This window comes from Haliotis rubra, unplaced genomic scaffold (genome assembly GCF_003918875.1).
Source record: "Haliotis rubra isolate DU_JTF1 unplaced genomic scaffold, ASM391887v1 Scf347, whole genome shotgun sequence".
NCBI classification, from domain to species: domain Eukaryota; kingdom Metazoa; phylum Mollusca; class Gastropoda; order Lepetellida; family Haliotidae; genus Haliotis; species Haliotis rubra.
In genome coordinates, this window is record NW_025767021.1 from 358,973 (window position 1) to 383,718 (window position 24,746).

The 24,746-nt window shown below is 38.5% G+C and overlaps 2 protein-coding genes across 11 annotated transcripts in view; both read right to left on the bottom strand.

Annotated features, from left to right (window-relative positions):
* Positions 1 to 1,241: 1,241 nt before the first annotated feature.
* LOC124284877 (LIM domain-containing protein 2-like) lies at positions 1,242 to 19,514 on the bottom strand. 10 transcript variants are annotated; one of them, XM_046721002.1, is made up of 4 exons: positions 18,056 to 19,514; positions 11,716 to 11,832; positions 6,655 to 6,821; positions 1,242 to 2,723 (listed from the first exon to the last, which is right to left on the bottom strand). In XM_046721002.1, exons 1-4 carry the CDS (start codon positions 18,149 to 18,151, stop codon positions 2,564 to 2,566), a joined length of 540 nt encoding a protein of 179 aa, XP_046576958.1. In that variant the 5' UTR covers positions 18,152 to 19,514; the 3' UTR covers positions 1,242 to 2,563. The 10 variants fall into 10 exon arrangements, with proteins under 10 accessions (XP_046576958.1, XP_046576957.1, XP_046576959.1 ...); XM_046721001.1 differs by having other exon boundaries at positions 6,655 to 6,824; XM_046721003.1 differs by having other exon boundaries at positions 6,655 to 6,824; positions 11,791 to 11,832; positions 18,056 to 19,510.
* The window catches only part of LOC124284875, a 31,838-nt gene continuing 25,902 nt past the window's right edge, over positions 18,811 to 24,746 (bottom strand). Inside the window, exons 5-7 of the mRNA XM_046720999.1 lie at positions 21,424 to 21,484; positions 20,181 to 20,247; positions 18,811 to 19,823 (exon numbers count right to left, since the gene is read on the bottom strand). Of these exons, the coding sequence (XP_046576955.1) occupies positions 19,665 to 19,823; positions 20,181 to 20,247; positions 21,424 to 21,484 (287 nt within the window). The 3' untranslated portion in view covers positions 18,811 to 19,664. The remainder of the gene's footprint in view (positions 19,824 to 20,180; positions 20,248 to 21,423; positions 21,485 to 24,746) is intronic.

The window sequence follows — 24,746 nt, forward strand, 5'->3', positions numbered from 1 at the left end:
TCACTAAATGTTAACGCTGTGTCCAGTGTATTGTATACTTTTAAATCAATGAGTCAACCTTCATGTAAATTAATTATTTAAAATGTTCCGGTAACTCAAATTTACTTTTGCAAGTTACATCTGTGTACTAATTGAACATGTGTCACATAATCACAACACAGCACTGTCATTTATAGGCCAGGGTGCAACTCCTCAGCAGTGAAGATGTTATCAGCCCCTGAGTGACAAGACTGTAAGGGCTGTGGTAGTCTGTCTCACAGTCCCTGAACCACATTAATTTCCCTACTGCCAAGCCCTCTTTGCAGTGCTAAAGCCCTAAATAAAGCAAGTCCAGATTTCCCCAGGTTCTGAATCTCTGGTCTCACTAGGGCTCCTTTTCAATATAAATGGGCTTGTTTGTTACTATCAAAATTATATATATTCAGAGACTAAGCCTAAATCTAGGGCTGTAGGTGCCTGGCAAGAGCCTGGCGTGGCAATGGTTAACCTTGGAATTTACTACTAGAATAAACATGTGCCTTATAGTAAATGTCCAACAACCCTGTCACTACATATTTTGATGACTAAAGAGATTAATCTGATTAGCATATATGAAACATCAAATTTTACTTATATTCTGAATATACAATCTTCAGCAAAGAGATGTCAGCATCAGATAAGTGTACAACCCTTGCCCTGCACAGCATGGTGTCAGGGGAGCGCGGGGAGGGTGGCATTTTCCCAGCCTGCCTGAAATATGAAACCCTGAATGAAACATTTCCCCCCTCTCCAAGGCTTGTTTCTATGGAAACGCACCTCCTCTGGCCACCTGACTGACACAGTGGTAAATTCAAATCTGGATTTAAAAATGAGAAATATATTTTCAAAATGTATGTTTTGTAGACTCTCTGCATCCATTCGTTTTGCTGTGAGTCTTCATAACATACTTCTTTATGCTATGACTTAATATCAGCCTGAACTGGTAAGTCAATTTTGTGATAATTTATGGAATGTACTTGAATACTGCATTGCTTTGCATCAAAAGACAGCGTTGACAAGGCAAGGAGGCCACACCCCATCTGTGTATAGGTTTGAACCCCGGCCTTTAACGTTGATCCCAACTAACTATAAACCAATACATTGTCAATGACTGAGGCTTCCACATACAGACACAAGGTGTTTATACTACTGATCCACCAAATCTCAACCCCCTAGTAACTGCCCATCATTTTTCCAGTAGATGAAGAAAGATAACAAGAGAATGCAAATTCGATTATTTTTATTTTCAAAACTTGTTGAAGCTTACTGAAGAGAGATCTTAAATCATGCAATCGAGTATGAATAAATAGTCATAGTTGTACGAAAAGTTGAATATTACTAGCACTAGGTTTTGAAAATAAGCGTAACATGGTCTATTGTGCTCATCAGACATTGTACATAGCAGCTGAATCAAGGTCAATTATGCTCTCAGATTTGTTCAAGATGACAAGTATAAACACTGCAGGCTAAGTAGTCAACAATATACATCATACACAATGGTTTCTTTCCAATTTTTTCAAACTTCAAATTGAGCAAAATTGAAAATTGTTACATAGTTCATATAAATATCAAAAGACAATACAAGTCAATTTAGAAATGTACATAGATATATCATGCGAAATGAGCAAGTACTAGGTGAAATAATACTAAAATATAATACTATTAATAAAATGAAAAATATGCTTGATTTAAAAAATCAGAACAATTACAAAATACACAGGAGCTAGTTAGCTACAGTAGGTAATTACAGCATACAGTGAAAGCCCTCTTACAAAACGTCTCCTGGAAGTAATGCATGCAGATATTGCCTTGGTCATTGTTTATCAGAACACAAACCGTTAATATCAAGAACTTGTTTGCATATTTTTTTTTAATATATTTTTTACCTAAGTATTTACATGAAGCATTTTCAAAAAAACATTAATCAAAAACTGTTTATGATAAAATGGCTTTGTTATGGTGAATATCATTTCTCGATGAGTACCAAATTGATGCATTTGTACACTTGAGGCCCTCAGCTAGTCAAAGATAAATTGAAACTCCTCGAATTGCTCTGGGACTGTGAGCCTATATTGCCTTTGCTTCCTTGAGCTGAATATTCTTCCGAAACATGGTATGTATTATGAACACATTTTGCTCGTCTCCACTACATTTCTGATAATCCTCATTCTGCAAGGGACAAATCTACCCTTTTGCTTGTCAAACATTCAAACTTCTAATCACCTTATCTACGTCCTTATTAAAAGCTTTGAAGCACAATCAACAAGAAGATAGCAGATTATTTGAAATGTTCAGTGATCTCAAAATACAGTTCACCATTTCCTTCCCATAATGCATTTTACTTCCCATGATACACCTCCCTCCCATGCATTTCCATCAATCTCACAATGCATTCTGGTCTCACAGGCGAGTCCTAAACCAATAATGCACTTGAGTTCATGCACGCTACTCTCGTTCATGATCCACAGAAAATAATAGTAGTTTGTACAAAATAAGTGTCCATTTGTATGGCTCAGTAGGTGAGAAGCTACAAAGTGTGTCTAGTCTAGCTCTGCTCTTGTTCACCGTCTTTCACGTCTGATTGCCACCTCTTTTTGTGTTGTTCTCGGCCAAAGCCCTCGTCATAATTTCCTTTGCTCTTGAAAAGTTGCATCAAGTGGTTGGTACAGTATATGATACCATTATTGGCGGCAAACGTTTTTGGCCTGAAAATATACAAGACAAAATCAGAACAGGTTCTTAAACATTTTCACAATTGATGAAATCAACACGTAAATTCAGCAATTATAGCTGCAAGGTAATGAACTCAAAATATTACTCAAGATATTATTGCAGATAATATATCACAATCACTATTGGGAAATGAAAAATATTTGCTAATATTATCATAATGTACAAAATGTACTTGTATTTTATATGTATATATATTTCTTCTGCATATAAAAACTTGGAAGTCTTATTGCCGATAACTGAGCATGCAGTCATTGCTGGACTGACGAGCTGCAAAAATCTGGAGGTCATAAATCCTTATATTGCCTGAAGTGGTAATAAAATCAAAGTTTATTAAACATAAAAACGTATATGACCTCATGTATGTTATACTTATATGTCACTGAACAAGGAAGGAAGCAGCTGGATGAGTAACACATTAAGCCAAAAGTTCTAGAAGTTATAATGTGTAGACTTCCAACATACAAGACTGCACAATACTTAAAGCTGAACTTCCTGCAAATAGCTTCAGAGAATCAGAAAACCTATCTCCTTCTTCTTCCAGTTTTTTCTAAATAACAATAATATGACCTACTAGGAGAAGAGGTACTGCAATATGCCAATCTTTTAATGAATGTTACCTAGCTGAAAAATTCTGATGCTATATTCATATTTATCAAACTTATTCAATCAATTTATAAGACAAATCAAAGATTAATTAGAATAAAGTTATATTGTGCTGATACAAGTTTCTACTTGGTAAACATGACAAGACTGTAGCACTGTGTGGAGATATGTATGCGTATGTCCATGTGTCCTGACATAGATTTGCCACCTGTGTAACTACACCGAGGCACCTATTGCATCAGCAGACGTCACTGCAGAGCTGCACCAAAGCTGGGCCGCAGCTAGCCCAGATATTTACCCTCTTGCTCGTATGTTTCCAAATGTATATATGTCAGAAATACTCAATTATTTTACTGTGACTGACAAATTGTTTTATTTATTTTACCTCATATGTATGAACCCTCATATCATGATGCTGGATTGACACATCTATCATGTGGTGTTTGTGTTAAGACTGGCCAAAAGAAATATTTCATGTTCTGAAGGTATCCTTGCTATAGGTGAATATTTCTGTTTGGGACAAATTTCCTGGATAATGATGTTCATTAGATGAGTAGAATACTGAATTACTTCCCCTAGCTTGCTAGTAGGTAACAGTACTGTTCAACAATTAAATAACACAGATGAGGTGTCTTTCTATTCACCTTCCTTGCAGGAAGCAATTTACACTTGGCATTTCCCATCATCTACAAAGCTCACGCAGAGAAAACTATCTTAAAATTAGAAAAAACAGTCAGAATAAAATTTCCTGTAGTTGGCATTTGTATGTATGTATTTGAAAGTGGCACACATCTGTTATTGATGGCTGGCTGGCTGGATTGTGTTGTAGAGATGTGATGTTCTCATTGACCGAACAACTGGGAGGGTTCATTAACCTAGATCTGTCCACGCAATTGCAGCACAGAATTACACATTGCATCAGTCTTTATCTCTGTACACAGACATGTACAGGCAATAGATACAATTTCCATTAATTACTACCTCATGTCTATGTAAATATGTTTACACGATTAACATTTCCTTATTTAGTTCAATCAATGCCCCATACTTGTCGCTATCACACTTGAACATACATCAGGCCTGTAAATAATCAATACCTGACTTACCCAAACTATATCAGCACAGTAGAAGGTTATAACACTAACATTAACTATTTGGTGTAATTAACACCAACCATGCAAAATTAGTGAATTACTGTAGCCTGTTTCTATGGTTACAAACCTCTGAAAGCACTAATATGATGTCATGCTTTACAGTGTCATGCGGTAAAATGCACATTTATGCAAAAAAAGCAGAAGAGTGAACTTCATAAAACATAGTTTGAAATGTTATTTACAAACAATACAAACTATTGATAAATATCTTATTGAAAGGTATCAGATAATAATAATTATGCATGATCTAATTTACCTACACCAGTTTCCCTTTCAAGACTTTACCAAGTGTCTTTAGTGAACAACCTGGAAATACCGATCTCCTCATACCTGGTATGTGAAGCAGTTATTTCCATAAATAAGGAAACTGAATTAAATATAACATGACTGTTGTAAACAAAAATATCTTGATTATCAAGAGGTTGAGAGAACACAAAATATTGCCAAGATATGCACTAGTTTCCAGCTGACAGTAATGATGATGTGGATCAATGGTGGACAAGTCAGCAATCACAGCGGAGGACACGCAATGTTTGGCTTGGCAAGGTCTATATCTCATTCTCATTTATAGTACTTTCACCAGCTACCTTTTGGTTTCCATAGATACAAATACCTTTGTGGAGGCAGAATGTTACCAGCCCCAGTTCCAGCTGACTTAAGTGCCTGCACAGATACGTGCATCAGGTTGTCAGTCAGCTGGTGGGGTAAAGGGCACTAGGCTGTGCTACTACTGACTGACGACAACCACAAAGCTCATACCATCATATAGGGACATGTTATTACTCAAACAGCAAACAGGGGAAATACTCTATGAAAACAAGTCCGATCCACAAAGCGTTTGTAGCACTATGGTGTTTGTAAGTCTATCATAAACTATATAGTAACGATAACTTGTAATGCTATGTACACTCTGACGATCAGGACCCTCATATACCTGAATATATTCTGAAGTAAACAACTTCTAGCTTGTATGTTATAATAATACAGAAACAAATACAAAATGGCTCCTGCACAGAGTCATAGTGTTTTGTTACTCTCTTAAAGTCCAAAGACAGACTTCACTTTCTCAAATTTGAAGGTACGAAATTCCATTACGCCAGACCTTGCCATGTGTTGGCATTCTGCTTACATTAGATTTGTAGTAGTATTAAGAGGTCATGCACTTGTTAAACACAAGAAGTTACAATTGGCCAACACCACTGTAAAGATAACGTTTGTTTTGTTAATATGAACTTTCATTCCTTATATTCTGTAAATACACTTAAAGCAAACACAATTTTTTGTTCTGAAAACAAACCATGAATAACGAAATAATTTTTGTCCAATAATTTGGCAGACATGATAACTATGATAACTAATATTCTTGCTGCATGCAGTAACTGATAATATTCAACTGGCCTGAAACTACAGACCAAATAGCAATGGAAAAGGAAACCTAGAAGTCAACTGTGACTGGAAAACATAAATGTTTATACTTGTTTTCTAAATTTGATTACTTCTGCTGTTTTCTAAAACAAGCAAACCACGAGTATATGAATAAGGAAACTGCACACAGAGCAAGTTGACAGATTCGTGATATTGCTGTACCAACAGCCTGTATGATGGCAGAGAGATGTGGACGCACACAGACAAGCAACCCATGGTGGTGAGCAGACGGACACAGCCAGACGCTAGGGACCCACATGGACACTCCGACCACAGACACACTGACCACAGAAGGATTGCTGACACAACAGCATGCTGGCCAGCCCATTACCCAACAATACAATAATCAGGTTTGAGTGCATATCTTGGCATAGTTTCTGTTCTCATGCATGAGGATATGTCGTGTAGACAAACCCAAGTCTCTCACCTGCACCTGCTCATCTTGTGTAGTGCTTGTCAGTGTCAAGCTCATAATTTGTGCAGAATAGGTACAATTTCAAAACATCACTACTTCATTTAAAACCGTATTTGGAAGATGCTTTGGAAATTACTAATAGTTCCCAAGTTCATATTTGAATGAAGTGTAGGAAAGGTCTACTGCAATGATCCAGCGGTATTGACCTGATACTAGCACCCGACACTGCAAGACTCGATGTGCATCACAGACCTGGCAGACTGGGTTTGAACTCACGCACAGTTGTAACCATTGTTGATTTCTTACGTTAACTTTGATTTGCAGTGTGTGCATCTAAAGCAGTTCTTGTGGTATATCACTTTGTTCATCTCAAATTTCTCCATTGCATATACAGTTTTCTGGCAAGCCCCGCATTTGTCCGCTGGCGTCGTTGGAATGAAAAATCCACCCTTTTTTTTCGGTGTTGCTGCTTCCTGCTAGATCAAATTAGTACAAACAACAACATGGGAATTAGTTAGAAAATTATGAATAACGCAAGCAGGTTGTCAAATCATTCGGACAACAAGAGCAACAGAACATAATTGTCAGCCAGAATGCACATAACATCTACATACATGCAATGCATGCTGGGATACTGACATGCTTACATAGCTTCAAATATAGGATAACAACTCTGTGACCTGTCAGTCTCACTATCATTGGAAACAGTTATCAGTGTCAACAATACTTGCTTTACCTATCAAATTCTAATCAAGTGTCAATTACTTCTGACCTAGTGGGCGGAAAATGGCTCGCCCAATCATGTGACAGGATACTAGTCTATTTCGGGATGAGTGAAAAGGAAAGCTACACCTCATTACTGGCGGCCAGCTTCTCCAAGTAAATGCAGCCAGCATACAGCGCTTTATTTTCAAGTTTCCTTGTTTGTTTTTTTCCATTTTTTAAAGTGGGAAGGGTTGGGCCAGATTTAATTGAAAAAAGCAAAATAACAGATCCTCGTGGCAATCAACCTGACATCTCATGCCATTCCAAGGCTGACAAATCAGCTTGTTAAACTTTAAAGAGTTACAGAATTTAGTCTTCGTTTAACCTTCGGCCTGTTCCACTGTGGCGATCAGGTAGCCTCAGGCACATGGCTGTCCATGTGCAGATCAGGTATCGGGCAGGGTTGGAATGTCAAATTGTCCCAGTAAAGACAGCTTTAAGTCTTGGGAGACACCATGTCAGGGTGTGCTGTAGGTTCTGGCAGAGTTGACAGGTAACTGCAGACCACTCCCACCTGTGAAACTCCTTCAGTCAGGCTTTCTTATTGACATGGATTACATCAAGATGACTGTCTCAGTAGGTGGGCGGGAAGACACAGAATTACTCAATTATTTACACACCTAATCAGCCACACATTATTGCTTGCATGCTTGGCGTTGGTACAGGTGGTACAAACCAAACCAAACCAAACAACTACAATTCATTCAAGAAAATTGAAGTAGTTCCTTCCTGTACATGATTGTCAAGCCATTTCCCCCTTCTAAGCAATCATAATATAGGCATGTAACTCAACATTTCACCTATTATATAACCACAAGATAAAAATAGGACATATATCATTGTTTAAGCAAGGAAAATTACAATTTAATAACAACTGAAAAATATATATTTATGAGAACAAGATATTATATATATGTGTAATGAGTAATGATAAATGAGTAATGATTATTATAATACATTAGCAGGGAGAGCAATGTTAGGCATTCAGGGCAACCAGCATATAGTCAGGTTTCGGCACTGGTCCAATGAGAGGTAAATCTTGGCTTGAGTTGGCCCTGGATTGCTACACTGTTCTCCCTGTACGATGGCTATGTTATGTGTCATGCTATTAGTACAATCACCCAGCTGCAGCTGGCCACTGTGGCCACTGTGACCACCACTACATCAGCTGGTGTCATGCAACAACCTCACACACATGCAGCAACCATATGTGGCACAGTCAATTCAGCTGTTTCCAGTTAGTGAATTTACCTCTACATATAGTTAGTTGTGATGAAGTAGTAGCAAAACTGCCGTATCAAGTATCTATTAACATGACCAAGATTATCCCATCTAACTGTATTTAATGGATTTTTGTGTAAACCAACAACAAAAGAGATTATAATAGTAGTTCAAACACAAGGGTCTGAGTGACCTTGGCAGATAGGGTCACATGATCCACTGACATCAGAGAGACAAAAATGAAACCTCGCCATGATAATAGACATACAAAGGTCAACCAGCCAATCTGTTAGCTCTGCTGATAATTAGATTTTCCTTTTAACCACTGATGTAAATTTCAGCTTGTTATCAAGATAAATGCAAGATGCAGTATTATTTAGAGACACATGGGCTCCTTGATGTAACCAAATTTCCAAAGATGTATAGCTGAGACTCCTTTCTCCTCCTCCCGAGAAGGCTGCTGTCCCTATCCGTGGTGCATGTTTCACGTTAGTAATGTACTTCACAGACATGCAGGGCTTTTTGTTGTTGCTGCCTGTCTAAGCTGAGTTGTGATCCACCATAGCAATGTTGACAACATGACAAACAGACTCATGGACAAAGGACAACAACAGACAAGGTCAAGGTCACTGTACGACGTGCATGTATGATGACATCCTTTCTTTTCTGTTTGATCATAAGTTTTAAGTCACTGAATCCTGCCTAATTTGTTAGTATGTTTAACAGCTACTTAATAATTGACATTCTTATCCTTAAATGATCACATTTTAAAAGTATTTAACTTAATTTCTATAGATAAACACAAAATATTAGTAAATGAATACACTAACTTTCAAAATTTTATAGCTCTAATTAGATATACATCATGATCATCACCAATAATGAAGCCTATTTCAATTCACAGTTATGAAGTTTAAATGTTTTAATTTCTGAATACATCACACTCTCTGATGAAGTGATAAATATTTCTGATATGTCAAGCCCATTTCATCCACAAAGGTCACACAGGAAAGGACAATCAGCTTAAACTAAGTGGCATATGCATCGTGTACAGTATCCGCCAGTCAAGAGGGAGTGACTCATACATCGCTGAATGTGCAACCACCGCCAATCCCTGACCATTGGCTGCAGTACACTTTTCCCGACCCCCAACGTAAGCCATCATTTCCCCTGTATGTTTGCAGATTACCAGTCAGGCAAATTCCACATTGATTTTCCTTTCTCTATCCTCCAGATACGAGGACAACATAGCATAGTTCCATAACACGTAATCAGCTTAATACCACCATCATCCAGTGGAGTGGACCCTGAATAGATCTTCCAAAAACACCATGTTTACCATGTTCTATGGGCATGTAGGTTGTACTACCAAGTAGCTCCGTCAGTACTCGCTACAGCCCTGGCAGCAGCGTTTATGTGCATGTATTGACCATGAGTGTGCTTCACATTGGAATATCATTCCTACTGGTAGTTTTATTTCCTGTTGCTTATTGTGTGGCTGTGACTGGTGAATATGTCACTCACAAAGGAGTCTGTCGGGCTGCTTTAACTCTGTTTAGGAAGACTTTTATAAGGTCACAACCGGCCATTCCTCTAGGGCAGGGTGGGTTACTTATTCCAGGTGAAAAAATCAGTCAGCCAAGACAGTGATGGGATATAAATGTTTAGCTGAACAAAAGGGTGTGTGTAGTGTACTGGGATCGGATGATATCCGCTGCCATTTCTTATGAAGCAAAGGGAATTTGTTCACAATGCTGACACGCGCAAGTTGTTATGGTGATGTTATGCACTTAGTGATCTATTATTTCACATTTCTCAACTCTGCCACAAAGTGAGTCACGGCAGAACATGTCTGAATCTGACAGATATGGTCTTCTGACTGTATTTACATACGAATGTAGATAGTCCTCCATGCAGGATATTGTGGTGGGACTTTATATTGAATCGCATTTAAAAAATGTTCAATGAAATCAGCATCACAAGATAAAGACTAACACAACAACACCCAATGTTTTACATAGATACTCTGCACTTTGAAACAGGAAGTCACTGAAGCTCATATAGGTGGAAATTTACTGATAAACTGTTTTCCTGTGAGCTTGTACCATGCACTGCTTGGTACATCTGATAACGTGTTCACACATTCACTTTCCGAGAAACACAACCTGTGTCACACTAGCGTGTTTGCTGTATAACAGGTTGAGGACACCCTTATAATAAATTCCAGTTTTACTGCTACACGTATAGTCTGACAAAAGTAATTGTTGGATATTGTTTTCATTTGTTGTCAGTGAATAATTGCTGTTTCACTATGGTGTCCTACAACACCAGCGTCTGCAGGGATGTCGTGGGTGGATTGTGGACAGATAGCAACAGGAATATAGGACAAGAAGCAGATCCATGTATACATGTTTGTCCGACTGGCTGGCAAGCTCATAACACATTATTCTGGCTTTAATATTCTTAGGGCTAATTTGTCCTCAACATTTCAATATACCAATGGAATGGCCTGATGTTACACGACGTACACACACTGATTGGAGCTTACTGATGGGCCTTAACCTTTTATATAGGAGGCTTTTAGATACTTGTGATATCAATATATATATCCTCTTTGGTAGAATATAGTATATCAAATACAATGAACCAATACTTATCAGTTGCTTTACACAGAACCTACTGAACTAGTGAATATTAGTTTGGATGTCAAGTATTTATTCTGGCCAATGACAGAAACGATGAACAATATGTTTACATTGACTTGTTAGAATAGGAATCCTGATGATACAACTCAGAGCGATCTGGCAATGTTTCAGGAACCAGCGTATATAAGAATCTTAGTCATCTCTTCTTGCAGAGATCAACAACTCACACTGTCGTCTGCTTCAGGTGGGTCAACCATGAGTCAGACAGAGGTGGCTATGACAAACCATTCCCAACTACTGATCAAACAGAAAAGTGATGTCAGATTGAAACAAATTGTTAGAACCAAAACCATAACAGGGCTTGAATTAGACTGAATAAACAGGCCCGTATTGTAACAGAACCTCAATCTACTGGTTAACTGCAAAATAAACATGGTGAACCGTATCACACAGATGTTTAGGAGAATGATGCAAACATGATTAGGCTAACATCCTTGAAAATGAAATCATACATATGAAATTGTGAGATTTCATGAGTAGATGTGGTATGAGTCTTATAAGTAACAATGCCCAGTGTATTCATTTGTATAATTCAAGCCGAGTCATGCATCCATGTTAATCTCTGGGTACAGCGGACGCTGTCTGCTGTTGTTAGTAAAACTCTACCTAAAACACCTAAAGCAGACAACACAACAGAAACAGATGAAAGGGAGAGATAGTATACGTCTACATGTACGTTTTCTTTTGCATCGTCAGGCACACCATTATCATACGTCATTGAGTCTGTATCGGAAGGGGTACTCAGACAAACCTGTGTCACTTCATTTTCAGGGGATTGTCTATCGCCATCCTCCTAAAAGCAGATTGTAATTTCATTCAAGAATTTGGTCTTAATATTTGTGAGAGAGACTTTGTCAGCTTGTCCAGAAGCAACGACATAAAATATGTCTTCATGAATGACACAAACGGATGAGAATTTTGTGTATCTGACTCCTATTGAGTCCTGCGATTCCAAAAGGAATGTGTGCCCTGTACATGTCATGGTGACCTGGCTGGGAACAGAGGCAGTAAGTGTAGGGAGCAAGCACACATTCTAGGGATTCACTGAAGTTCAGACACCTTGACAGTTCAGACAGCATGACAGTGAAACACACTGCCACTTGGGAACACCATCAACTACAATAATGCAGTCATTAACATAGATTAGCAAGAGAATTAAAATTAAACATGTCTATAAATCCAGTGTCATCTCTGCAGCATAAATACATAAGCATTATTTCCTCAATTTAGGATTTTCTATATGTGGGTTGATATACTCATAACATTTTATTGAACATAGAACTTAATTTACAGTTTATTGTCTCCTAATTAAGGATATTTAAAAATATATCAGGATGATATCTGGTCTTATCAACAGAATTATCCAGTGATATGCGTGTACGTTACATGATGTAAGTTCGCCCACGTGTAGGTCAGACTCATCTCATCACTCTGGTCCTGTGACCTGTGTGACTGACAGGTGGGGAAATCAGGGATGAAAACCATGTCAGTCAGCAGTATGTGATCTTCCATGGACTACTGGGGTCTGTTTGTACAGTCACACAGACTACGTCAGAAAGATAAATTGTTACACGGCAATCTGATGACCATCTAATCTGCACATCGGATCAGTGTCAAAATATACCACATTCACATGCCCTCCGACAGCAAGTCCCAGTTCCTTTCCCTCAATTCAAATTATATCTCATCTTGCAAGTTATTTAGTCCCATGGGCTATGCTTAAATTTAAATCACATGACATATTGAAAGTTATTTAGTACCATACTCTATCCTTCAATTTAAATCACATGGCATATTGAAAGTTATTTAGTACCATATTCTATCCTTCAATTTAAATCACATGGCATATTGCAAGTTATTTAGTACCATATTCTATCCTTCAATTTAAATCACATGGCATATTGAAAGTTATTTAGTACCATATTCTATCCTTAATTTAAATCACATGGCATATTGCAAGTTATTTAGTACCATATTCTATCCTTCAATTTAAATCACATGACATATTGAAAGTTATTTAGTACCATATTCTATCCTTCAATTTAAATCACATGGCATATTGCAAGTTATTTAGTACCATATTCTATCCTTCAATTTAAATCACATGGCATATTGCAAGTTATTTAGTACCATATTCTATCCTTCAATTTAAATCACATGGCATATTGCAAGTTATTTAGTACCATATTCTATCCTTCAATTTAAATCACATGGCATATTGAAAGTTATTTAGTACCATATTCTATCCTTCAATTTAAATCACATGGCATATTGAAAGTTATTTAGTACCATACCCACTTTTCAATTTAAATCACATGGCATATTGAAAGTTATTTAGTACCATACTCTATCCTTCAATTTAAATCACATGGCATATTGAAAGTTATTTAGTACCATACTCTATCCTTCAATTTAAATCACATGACATATTGAAAGTTATTTGGTACCATATTCTATCCTTTAATTTAAATCACATGAAATAAAGACCTTATCTGATTCCTCACATTTTCCAACAAACAGTAAGTGTGAAAGTCCACATTTCCAAATGCACAGGCCCCAATTGTGTCAGTCTCTATTTTTATCAAAGGTTATAGCTTAATAAATAGTTATTGACCAGTAGTCTATTCAGATTTGAATCTAATCCTAAATATTTACTTGCCCAATTTCAAATGACTGATTTATCATTTGTAACTTTGAAATGTGAAAAATATAAAAATGCAGCCATAAAGATTTAAAGAGCCTTAAGGGCTGATTGATCTTCTTTTTCATCGATTAACATTAATCAAACTGGATTATAGCATTAACCCAAGGAAGTTATATTTTCCCCTTAGGCCATACCTTTTCCATGTGCACTTTCCTCATGCAAGTATCATACATTTGCCACATTTAACAAAATCTAATCCCTCCTAAACAAGGCACATTTACTTGTATCACTAGAATCTGGGCTTCTGTGTAGGTCTGACCGACAAAAGGATATTTCAGGATAGTTTGACTTCAACTAGTTTCAGAAAAGACTGGCAGTCACAAGACTCATCAAATGACCTCAATGAACTCTCGATAGCCTCTGTTAGTCAATACTGTTTCTGGTAACTGGAAATGTTTGACATGCAGGTGAACATTTTTTTTACATTTTACTTTAATTAGGTCTCTACTTATTATTATATCCGGTATCCAGTTACTAGTGTCTCTGATTATGTGAGTAACGCCACATCAAATGGGGGTTTGTTGTCTGAGGTTGGTATCAGCAAGCACCTGCTTCCCGTCAAGATTATTTCCTTCCTATGTTTCAGTGCTTGTCCTCTAACTATTGGACATGTACAACAGACACATCTCCAGAAACGTACACTAGAATGACACATTTGGAATGTCACTTGAGCATAAAACAACACAAAAAACAACAACTATCATTTAGCTTACTTGCTACAGCCCACTCTGGGTAATGTTTAACTTTGCTTGTTTGGTTCATTCTTTAATGACTGACTGTTCTCGGAAGAATCATCAGGTTTTCTAATCCTAGCATTGTGGTGAAGGAGCCATTTACAATCTGAAAATATTCGTTTTGGAAAAAAAATTGTTTCTTTTAGCATTCAGTCTGAATGAATGCATGATGTGACATTTGCAGCTTGACAAGAGATCCGCTAAAGACATCATCCGCCCAAAGAATGTTGGCCCACATCCATAAACTGACTGTTTAAAACTTCAATAAAACTTGAGACACATCTTAGATCTTTTTCTGGTACATGATAAGCTGTGGGGAAACTCGAAATCCCCTCAAATGCATACAAACTGGGATGAAAATCTGCATCTAAAATGTCAAGTTTACATTCAAGTCAAGACACTGGTACTGAACATACGCCCTCTTTTCATCACACATGTGCAATCTGCCATTAGATCAAATTCCCTCACCTACAAGGGCCCATCCCATACCTTATATTGCATGAAGGCTATCAAGGCTAACAGAGTCCTTTGTCATATTTGAATAATTAACTGAGCAAGGTGATACTGGTATATCTGGCTTGGTTTGGACCAGCTTTTGCAGGTATCAAGTGTCTGCCCCAGTCTGTAGAATCACATGCTGTGTTACTTCAAGTGCAGCAAGGTCACAGATGGTGGTCAAGTTACACACCATTTGAACAACAACACATTCCAATAGATTGGGCCAGAACATGACTTACCATCTCGTGTACATTAATTATGTCCCTGATTAATTGTTAATATTTATCATGAAAACAATTGTTTGCATACTCTATATATTATCCATATATCTAATACAATAAAATTAGTGATTGGTTTATATTTGTTTATTTGGATTACAGAAATTGAATCCTATCAAAATATTGTGAACTATTTATACATTCAAATGACACAAATATTTCTAACATGGATATATATTTAGTGAGATGACACTGGAAATATAAACAACTGTGGTAAATAATACAAGTAAATCACAGCTTTTAGAGGCAAGCTGCAACCAAGAAATGATTTGAAATAAGTTCAGAGCCAGAGCGCTCTGATGCTTGAGTAACTAGGATTGTCGTTCGTGCTACAACTGCAGGAAATATATACCACCACCTCCCCCAACCACTGCCATAGCCAGCAGCAGGTGGCAGACACAGAGCTATCCTCCTTCCCTTCCCACAAAGGGAATTCCAGTCCAATACCTCATGTTCATCCATTGACTAACACACACTATCAAAAACAACTGAGGCATAGCGAACATCGATCAAATTCACAGATGCATTTAGCTCTGTCTGCAACAACTTGCTGTCTGCTAAGCCCTGAGAACGGAGGCCAATGGTGTTTGGAATATCATGGCAAATTCCCTAGTGCCAATCTCCAAATATGGTGAGTGGGAGAAGCACTCTAAACAAAGATGACAGCTCAACAAAAGAAAGTGGCAGCATGCAGTTGATGAATCATGGCCACCAAGATACTAGTCCCTACTGTGTCTGAACTTCAGTGATAATATCCTAGAAATCAGAACAAACTGGTTAGAAACAGTGTTTAGCAGTCTTGGTTAGGCCTACCTCCATCCTGTAGCTCGTCTCAAACTGAACTGGGCCAGTGTCAGTTTTGAAAACAGTGGCAAGCAGGCAGACTATTTATAGATCAATGGAGTCTGGAGATTTTTCCAGGGGAAGTAACTCTGATGTTGAAACCCTGATCTGGTGATTTCTTATCTGGTTATATTATGATAAATAGGTCAGACCAGACCTGTTAGCTTTTGTATATAATGTCAAGAATTTTTTTTATGGAAATAGAGCAAGGAAATAATATTCATATTATCAAATATATAAACTTACTACAATTCTAACAAAAATTAGGAAGGGAATATTATTTGTACTTTCATAAAATTCAATTATAAAACAGAAATTATAACCAAGACTGCAAACAAAGTCTAAAATGACCAAATCTGATAAACTGAAATAACTCAAATTATTCTGACAATTTTATTGCTGTTTCAATTTGAATTTAGACTGAATTACCCAAAAAGGAAAACAAGCCTATCTTTATATTTACTAAAATGTTTATGTTACCCCAAAACTCTTCCCTACAACAAGTGAATTCACAAAAGGTCAATAACCTAGTTCAGTTCAGTAAGACTGAACATGATAATTCCCCAGATATTGAAACTACCTGCTGTTTTGGTTTGAATTAACTCCTCACCCAACCCTGCCCTAAAAATAAATAAATAAAATCACTATTCCTAAATACGTATTCAGATTAACTGAGTTTAACAGACTTTAGATATTTATACTGTCAATAATTTAATCTACTTCTACACAATAATTCAATGAACCCCAATCTTGACTTAATCCAATTGAACAAAGCAGTATGAAAGTGGGCAATGACAAAATATTCACCCCAACAAACATTATAAACCACCTCACACTTTGCAAACTGGCATTCAACTGAGCTCAAGATGAATATGTATTCTGTGAAATGAAGTTGAGTTGTTCGAAGTGTCATGAGTATATAACTCCATCTGTTACCAATGTGAAGGAACACACCCACACAACAGCTGCAGGGTCACTATGGTAACAGATGTAGGAAGATAATCATCTAAATATACACTGTCAAGACAAATAATGAAATATTGAAATATACCAAACAAAAACATTAATAAATTCTGAAAGAATAATGAAGGAATTATTGTTTGTTTTTTTCGAGGTTAAAATATACAAAATTAAGCTTGTGAAGAATGTGCAGCTTGCTGTAAGTGCTTGGCTGGTAGCTTGGTACACACGCATTATATGGACACGCGGGGCCACATATCACACACAAGATCACATATCACACGCAAGGCTGATAATGATAGAATGTTTGATTGATGATAATCAACGTGATATCTGTACCCAAGTTTATAGCATGACTGGACACATTGTATCCAACTCAATAGCATTCTCTCTCTCCACTCATTGAGAGTGTTCCATTTGTGAAAGTGCCACACACCTTCCTAGGGATGCAACACACCAGATATGTCATCACACCCTTTCATCACCAACTCATAATGAAATGAAAGACCAAACATATTTGACAACAGAATCCAGTTACTGCATGAAAGAAAAGTTAGGAAAACAAGATAGCCTTGGAAATGTCCTTGTACAGAATGGTACTTGGGGCACCTTGCAGGAAAATGACACCTTGGATATTCTTGTCATCACAAAAAGACAACAAAATGGAGCTTATAATTAATTTTTATAACAAAGACACTCTCACGTAGACTGCTTTTTAAAATGTTTTGGTTGTCAAATATTCTTAGTTTTCAAATCATTATGATAAATAAAAGTATAGTCAAAGCTGAAACAAAATAATGTCAACCTTGTTCCTTCTTGTAGATCCACTGTCATGCAGTCCACAACAAACTGTAAAAGTAACATGTCAACACTCCAAACTAGCACAGCTCCATCAAGTCATGCAGCATTCCTGGCAGGAAAAAAAGTATTTCAAACACAAAAACGAGGCAAAAGAAATAATTCTAACTCCATAAAGACAACATTAAAATATTTTCTTACCTTTCGAGAGACAGGCATTGGTTGTTCTTTCACTGCTTCAGCTTGTATGTTCTTGAATTTGGCTACCATTTTCTTGGCAGCATTTTCTTTTGGCATACCCTCTGTCCAATCTGTCTGTGCTTCACTGACAACATCTGTGCGTACCTCTGGCTGATTCTCAAACACGCCTGGTTCCACCTGTTGTTGGTACTGGCCTGGCAGGTCGTTAGGATTGACACTCTCGAACTGACCTGCCCCCGGGGAGAGCTGGCCTCGGAGTGCCTTCACACGCTCTTCCTCTCTGGGAGGGGTGAACTCCTTGGTTCTGACTCCAGAACCAGGACTCTGTTTCCCACTCTGACTTTCAACTTGCTTCCAGTGGGACACCAAGTTCCTGGCAGTACCACGTTCAGGAAGTTCTTCTCCATATTTTGCAGGATCAGTTTCCTTGGCAACATCACTTCGGACTTCAGGATTGTTCTCAGCAATGCCACTATCTATCTTTTGGTTGTAGTCGGGGAATAAATTCTTGTGGCTGGTTCTCGAAAACACCAGTTTCAGATCGTGGTGGAGTAATGCCCCTACGGTTGGAGACTGCTACCTTGCTGTTTTCCTGTTCAATCTCCTTGAATCGTGAGACAAGATTCCTGGCATAACCTTTTTCTGGAACAATCTCATCAACTTGGGCATTCTCACTGACGACATCAGGTGAGGTTTGGGGCTGACTCTCGTAGACACCACTCGAAATTCCCTCTCTGGGTGGTGTGATTTCCTTCACTCGGTTTGGGGTAGGTGGAGGGGACTTCATGTTATGTTCCATTTCACGGAACTTGGAAGCAACATTTCTGGCAAACCCTCTTTCAGGAAGTGGTTCATCTAATATGTCTTCACTCCTCACGACATCAGATCGTTCAGCTGGCCTGTTCTCAAAGACTCCTGCCTCTGCCTTGCCCTCATACATCTCAACATGAGCTCTAGGCTCGCTAACATATTCTCCTCTTGTGTTTCTGTCAGGAGTTATCTCCCCTTTTGCCCCTTGCTGCAGAGGATGGTGAGCTCTCCATCTGCTTGAAGCGCTGAGCAATATTCTTAGCTGAACCTCTTTCTGGCAGAATTTCTTCAACCTCTTGCCCAGATTTGACAACGCCCTCGTAGTCTTGTGGCTGGTTTTCGAAAATGCCTGCTTCAGCCTTTCCTTCGTACCTCTCAATGGTTGCTGTTGGCTCAGAGACAAATTCAACCTTCCCAGTGGCTCTGTCAGGAGTAATCTCCCTTTTCAAAGGTGAAGATCCAGTGTAACTGCCAGTTCCACTTTCCAATTGCTTGAATTTTGATGCAATATTTTTGGCAGTTCCTCGTTCAGGCAGTGGCTCACTTGTGCTGTCAACTGATCTGACGACGTCTGGATTAATTTGGGGCTGACTTTCAAAGATTCCTGCCTCAGCTTTACCTTCATACACTTGAATGTGACTTGCTGGCTGACTTGTATTCAATTTTTCCAGCTCCCTGGCGCGGAGGAGTTACCTCCCTTTTGTAATTTTTTGGCTCGCTTGCAATCTGTGTGAATCTACTGAGAAGATTCTTTGCCATGCCAACCTCAGGAAGTTCTGCTCCAATATCTCGGTCACTTTCACGTTGCGACATTATCTAGACGGTCTGGTTGGTTCTCATAGACACCTTCTTCTTCCTCCTCCCAACCAATGTTCTGTGACTGGGTTACGTTAGTTGTCTGCTGCGGTCCACCAGATTCAAAAGTGTTCCTCACTGAAGACATCTCAGTGAAATGTACCTGAAAACAAGTGTGAATAGAAAGTAAGTCATTACTGAGCACAACAGGACTACAATCACAGCAAGATTGGGCTGCTTATGAAGTTACACTCAGTTTTCAAAAGGACTGCTGGACTGATGTGGCTTTTCACCATAGATCTTAATGTCATGTAATTTGTTCATCATTTTGCCCTAATAACTGGATGAGCAAAGAGGTGTTTCAACTACTTAGGATGCATTTATCCAATGTGGTCAATATATATATATACCGGTATATATGTATGTGGACAGAGAGACAGACAGACACTGTAGATGAAGTACACAGTACAGATACTGGTATATCTGAAAAGTTAGAAAGACAAGTAGCAGAAGTACTTACATCTTCTCGGTCTTGTGTTTCCCGGGCAACATTGGAACTGTAGCCATTCTGCTGGGCAGATCCACCGCTGAGAACACAGAAAGGAAAGTTGTCAGAATTGTTGTATCGGGTGGTCAGGCGTGCTAACTTGGTTCGTGCATGTCATTGTTTGCTCATGATGTCAGTCACTCAAGACTCAATTGTATTATAGTTCTAATATTGCTGAGAGCGGTGATTAACCAACACACAGAAGGATGTCAGTGGTGCCCTGACAAACAGCAGTTACAGTGAGTGAGTTTGGTTTTACGCCACTTTTAGCAACATTCTAGAAATATCACGGCGGGGGACACCAGAAATGGACTTCACACAATGTATCCATGTGGGGAGTCGAACCCGTATCTTCGGTGTGACAAGCGAACGCTTTAACCACTAGGCTACCTCACCGCCCCCAGCAGTTACAGAAGGATGGTGACAGTCAATCAACACACTGATGGTGACAAGCAGCCACCCCACTAATACCCAGTTTAGTCACCTCTTATGCAGAGTAGTAAGTACTAGAGGCCTGTCCTGCCTTAGAAACTCCATATGGTCCTGTTCAATGATATTATCATGCTAATAGTGTACAAAATAATAGGTGCATTTGACTGATTGAGCAAAAGTTACCATCAGGTCAACACAGAAAGATAAACAGTTGAGATCAGGTATCAGGTCAGAGGTTAAAGTTCACAATCTAAATTTAAGACATAACTGTCATTATTCTCATAAATATTATCTCCCAGAGTGGATATTCCTGGTAGGTGTTTAATTATATATGAAAAGTTCTTCTTTACCTATCATAATTTGTCACTTTATGAGCTTCAGACAGTAGAAAAGACCCAATATTATTATTGATATCTGGAAGAAGGTTATCTAAATATTTGAAGCCTTAAAACTGCCTGTGTTATTCAAATATGCTCTTCTAGGGTGCTCTGTATCTGTTGATATGCAAACATCATAATGACACGAACAATACATGTGTTTAAAATCTTAATGTTCTCACAAAAAAATCAAGTCGAGTTTAAGCTCCTAAAAAAGCCTTTGTCCTAAACATGAGGCTGAGAATTTTCTTAAAAAACCAAAGAAAACTACATTGTTTAGAAACACCACAATAGGCATTAGCAGGAGACCGGACCAGTGTCTACAACAGTTGGTAGTTCCCGAAACTAAGACAAAAGTGTGGTTTGAGGGGAGGGGCGAGGAGTGGCTCAAGACAAACAGTACTCACCCCATAGACTGGACGGTAACCTCTCTGACCACCCTGGAGTCGCCTTGGTCACCAAATGAATCTGAAACACAAACCAGACACTGACCATACTCGTATTGACTCAGGTACGTTTCTCTAAACAAACTGACCCAAACATCTTTTGTCTTCACATTTGTCCACTAGCTTGCCAACAAAGGGATTCACTGTTTCAATCTGAAACAACTGGAACATTTCTCGCATTCCAGAAGGAGTGAATGATGAAGTGTGAAGTCAGGTGAACGTGTGATGACCAAACAACATTCAGATACAAGGTCAATAACCATCACAAACATCCAGTAATCCATTGACTCAGACAATCAATTTAACAACTGCAGCGGAAATAATAACATTATATCTCTTTAGGTCAACAATTGGATACCACATACATATTTCAAACAAAACATGTGGCAGAAGTCCAAGAAGGAATTGAAGCTTACAACAATGATGACTTTTACAAAAAACAGATTATCCAATAATTTATAACATACACAGATGTGTATATGCTGTTGCCGAGTTAAGGAGATGTGTATCAGCGGCCGTGAAACCACAGAACAGTTACGACTACTGAAAACACATGTTGAAGCCTACACTGTTCTCACCTCTGCCTTATCAAAATGTGAACTCGGCCCATAACGAGTATCTTCTTGTCAAAGAGTCAAACTCACTAGCTAGTCCAACAACTTCTGCTGTTAAATGGCAGGAATTGTGAGTCAAGACATTCTCAGAAAGCAAACAATTTAAGAAGGTCACATTCTTGGGGGCATAAACCTGGGCAACTGGGTCACAATTTGTGAAAATCAATATTCTGTTCCCCGGCACTTTCCCTACTGGCACTGAGTGGAAGGTCAAGGCAGGAGGATTGTATGAGAGCTTCCGTGAGTATCACACTCATTGTTGTGATGACATGAAGCACTATAAAATCTTCTATACAGTGGCAGACCATAAGAAATATTGACCTGTCCTCCGAGTGAGAGTGAGTTTGTTATTGCTTTGAACAGTATTTCCTTAATATCATAGCATGTCAGCTGAAACTGGAGGAGACCAAGAAGTGATGTAGGTCTTTAAGACTTTTGTGAACTCAGTGATTATGGTGTTAAGCCAAGAAACATGATGACACAGTGGGCCACATACCTTGCGTCACACCGACATACATGTACAATCAACAAGGTCACACTGGTGTGGTTATATCACCACACCAGAGAATTCTTATAGAAAACTACTTTCACAATCAATGTCGAGCATTTGAACCAACTATAGATGTATTTACAACTACAGGCCACAAGATGTAAAGTTGCAAACCTCACTGGCATTCAAAATGTGATATCACCAATTCTGGTGACACCAACAAGCTAAAACTAGTTTCTCTCATCTGAAACTGTGACATCTCCTTTAAAAATCCCTTAAAAATCTCATATAAACACAACTGATCATTATCTTTACACCATTATGTTTGGTATGGCAGAAAGAAGGTAGACATTGCTGTGGTTTTGATCTGGTGCTCTCACCTGTAGATTCAACAGTACAGTGCCTTTGCCCTAAAATTATGTTAGTACTTTACAGGTGACACTGCTTTACACTAAAAAGACCAAGCATTTTGAACAAGCGCATTGTTCATGCTCACAAGTGCTGCCAGCTGAATTCGATAAAACAACCTGAGGTACTGTTGGAATCAATGGTTTCTATACAGCCATGGAGAATAAACACTCTAATAATTCTATAATCAATGAGAGTTAACCTTCACTTGGTGGACGAGGAAACAGCTTAGAGCTGCAACATCCATCTGTACTCCTGAAAACTTGCCACACATACAGAACAACCAAATCTTATTCTATTCTTAGAGAGGCGGTGGGGTAGCCCAGTGGTTAAGGCATTCGCTCATCACGCCAAAGACCCAGGTTCGATTCCACACATGGGCACAATGTGTGAAGCCCATTTCTGGTGTCCCCCACCGTGGTATTGCTGGAATATTAGTAAAAGTGGTGTAAAACTAAACTCACTCACTCACTCTGTTCTTAGTAAATTCTGATAGGTATCATTCAGTTCTAGAGTTTTAAAAAAGTGTTTCTGTTTTATTATCTTAATATGCAAGTCATATATCTATATACAAAACAACCTCATGGAAATATATATAAATATTTTTTTTTTTTCCTTTTCTTTACTTTTACTTTACTGTTACATCTCCCCATGCTGGCTGGGTACTGTTGTCACAGGGTCTACTGTCCATGGTGGGTTAAGTACTGTATTGATCTGACAATTGTCTTTAAACTTTCATGCTTGAACACACATACACATCGATCAATATTTACTGGAAACAGTCCTCGCTAATTTCATGTCAAGTACACTACTGAAATATACAAATCAATTACCTGCCACCCCACTGGTGACCCTATGCCTGTGGCCGCCGGTTGCTTCATGCTGGGCGTTATTGCTAACTTGGCGCATGTAACAGCTGTACCAGGATGTCAGATTCTTGGAGGCTAAACTGCCTTTATTCACTCTTGCCATTGCAGTAGGGGGCATACGAGACCGTAAATATGCTCACAAATCACAGGTCGCCGCTGTCAACTGTATGTCAATAACACAAGCACTACAACCAACACACCTTCCTGTTTTCAAATTCACTACTCAAACATCGACTGATCAGAAGAGTGCTTCCATGAAGTGTATGGTCATAGTATCCGTCAAACTGTTTGTTTCATGCTCTATTTGTCCTTCATAAATTTTTTAATGACCTTCAGTTTTAAATCCCGAGGCATGAAGAACTTTCAAATTAGCATTAAAATAATTCCACAAAATCTACATGGCAGCAATCTGTCATTATGCTGCATATCAGTGGTGCACAGACAGAAAGGGAAATGGGCTGCACTATCAAGATCCTGCAGGTATTGATCAAAGAGAGGTATACGACATGTGACAGGTACTCCAGAGCACAATCCACAGGTACACTGTCACCATGGACCAGAGTCCAGCATGTCTCTCAGTATCCACTATTCCTGGTAAGTATTCCACGGAAGTAAGCTCCGATTTGAAACAGTTTGGAGTTCACAGTTTCCTGTTAGTCCACTCCGAGTGTCCCCAACCTGCCGAACCTTTGACCTGGGGATGCGGACAGGTGAAACTGACATGCCCTCTCTAATTAAGTGACACGCGTTAATTACAACAATGACGCTTCTGTTTCTCCACACAACAAATGTCAGTTGCCGGCACACAGGGACAGAACAGTTCAACCATGACAGGGCATGATTTTGTTACAACTTGGGAATACAGAGGCAGCTTCACTCTTGACGACACAGATATCTGGTTTA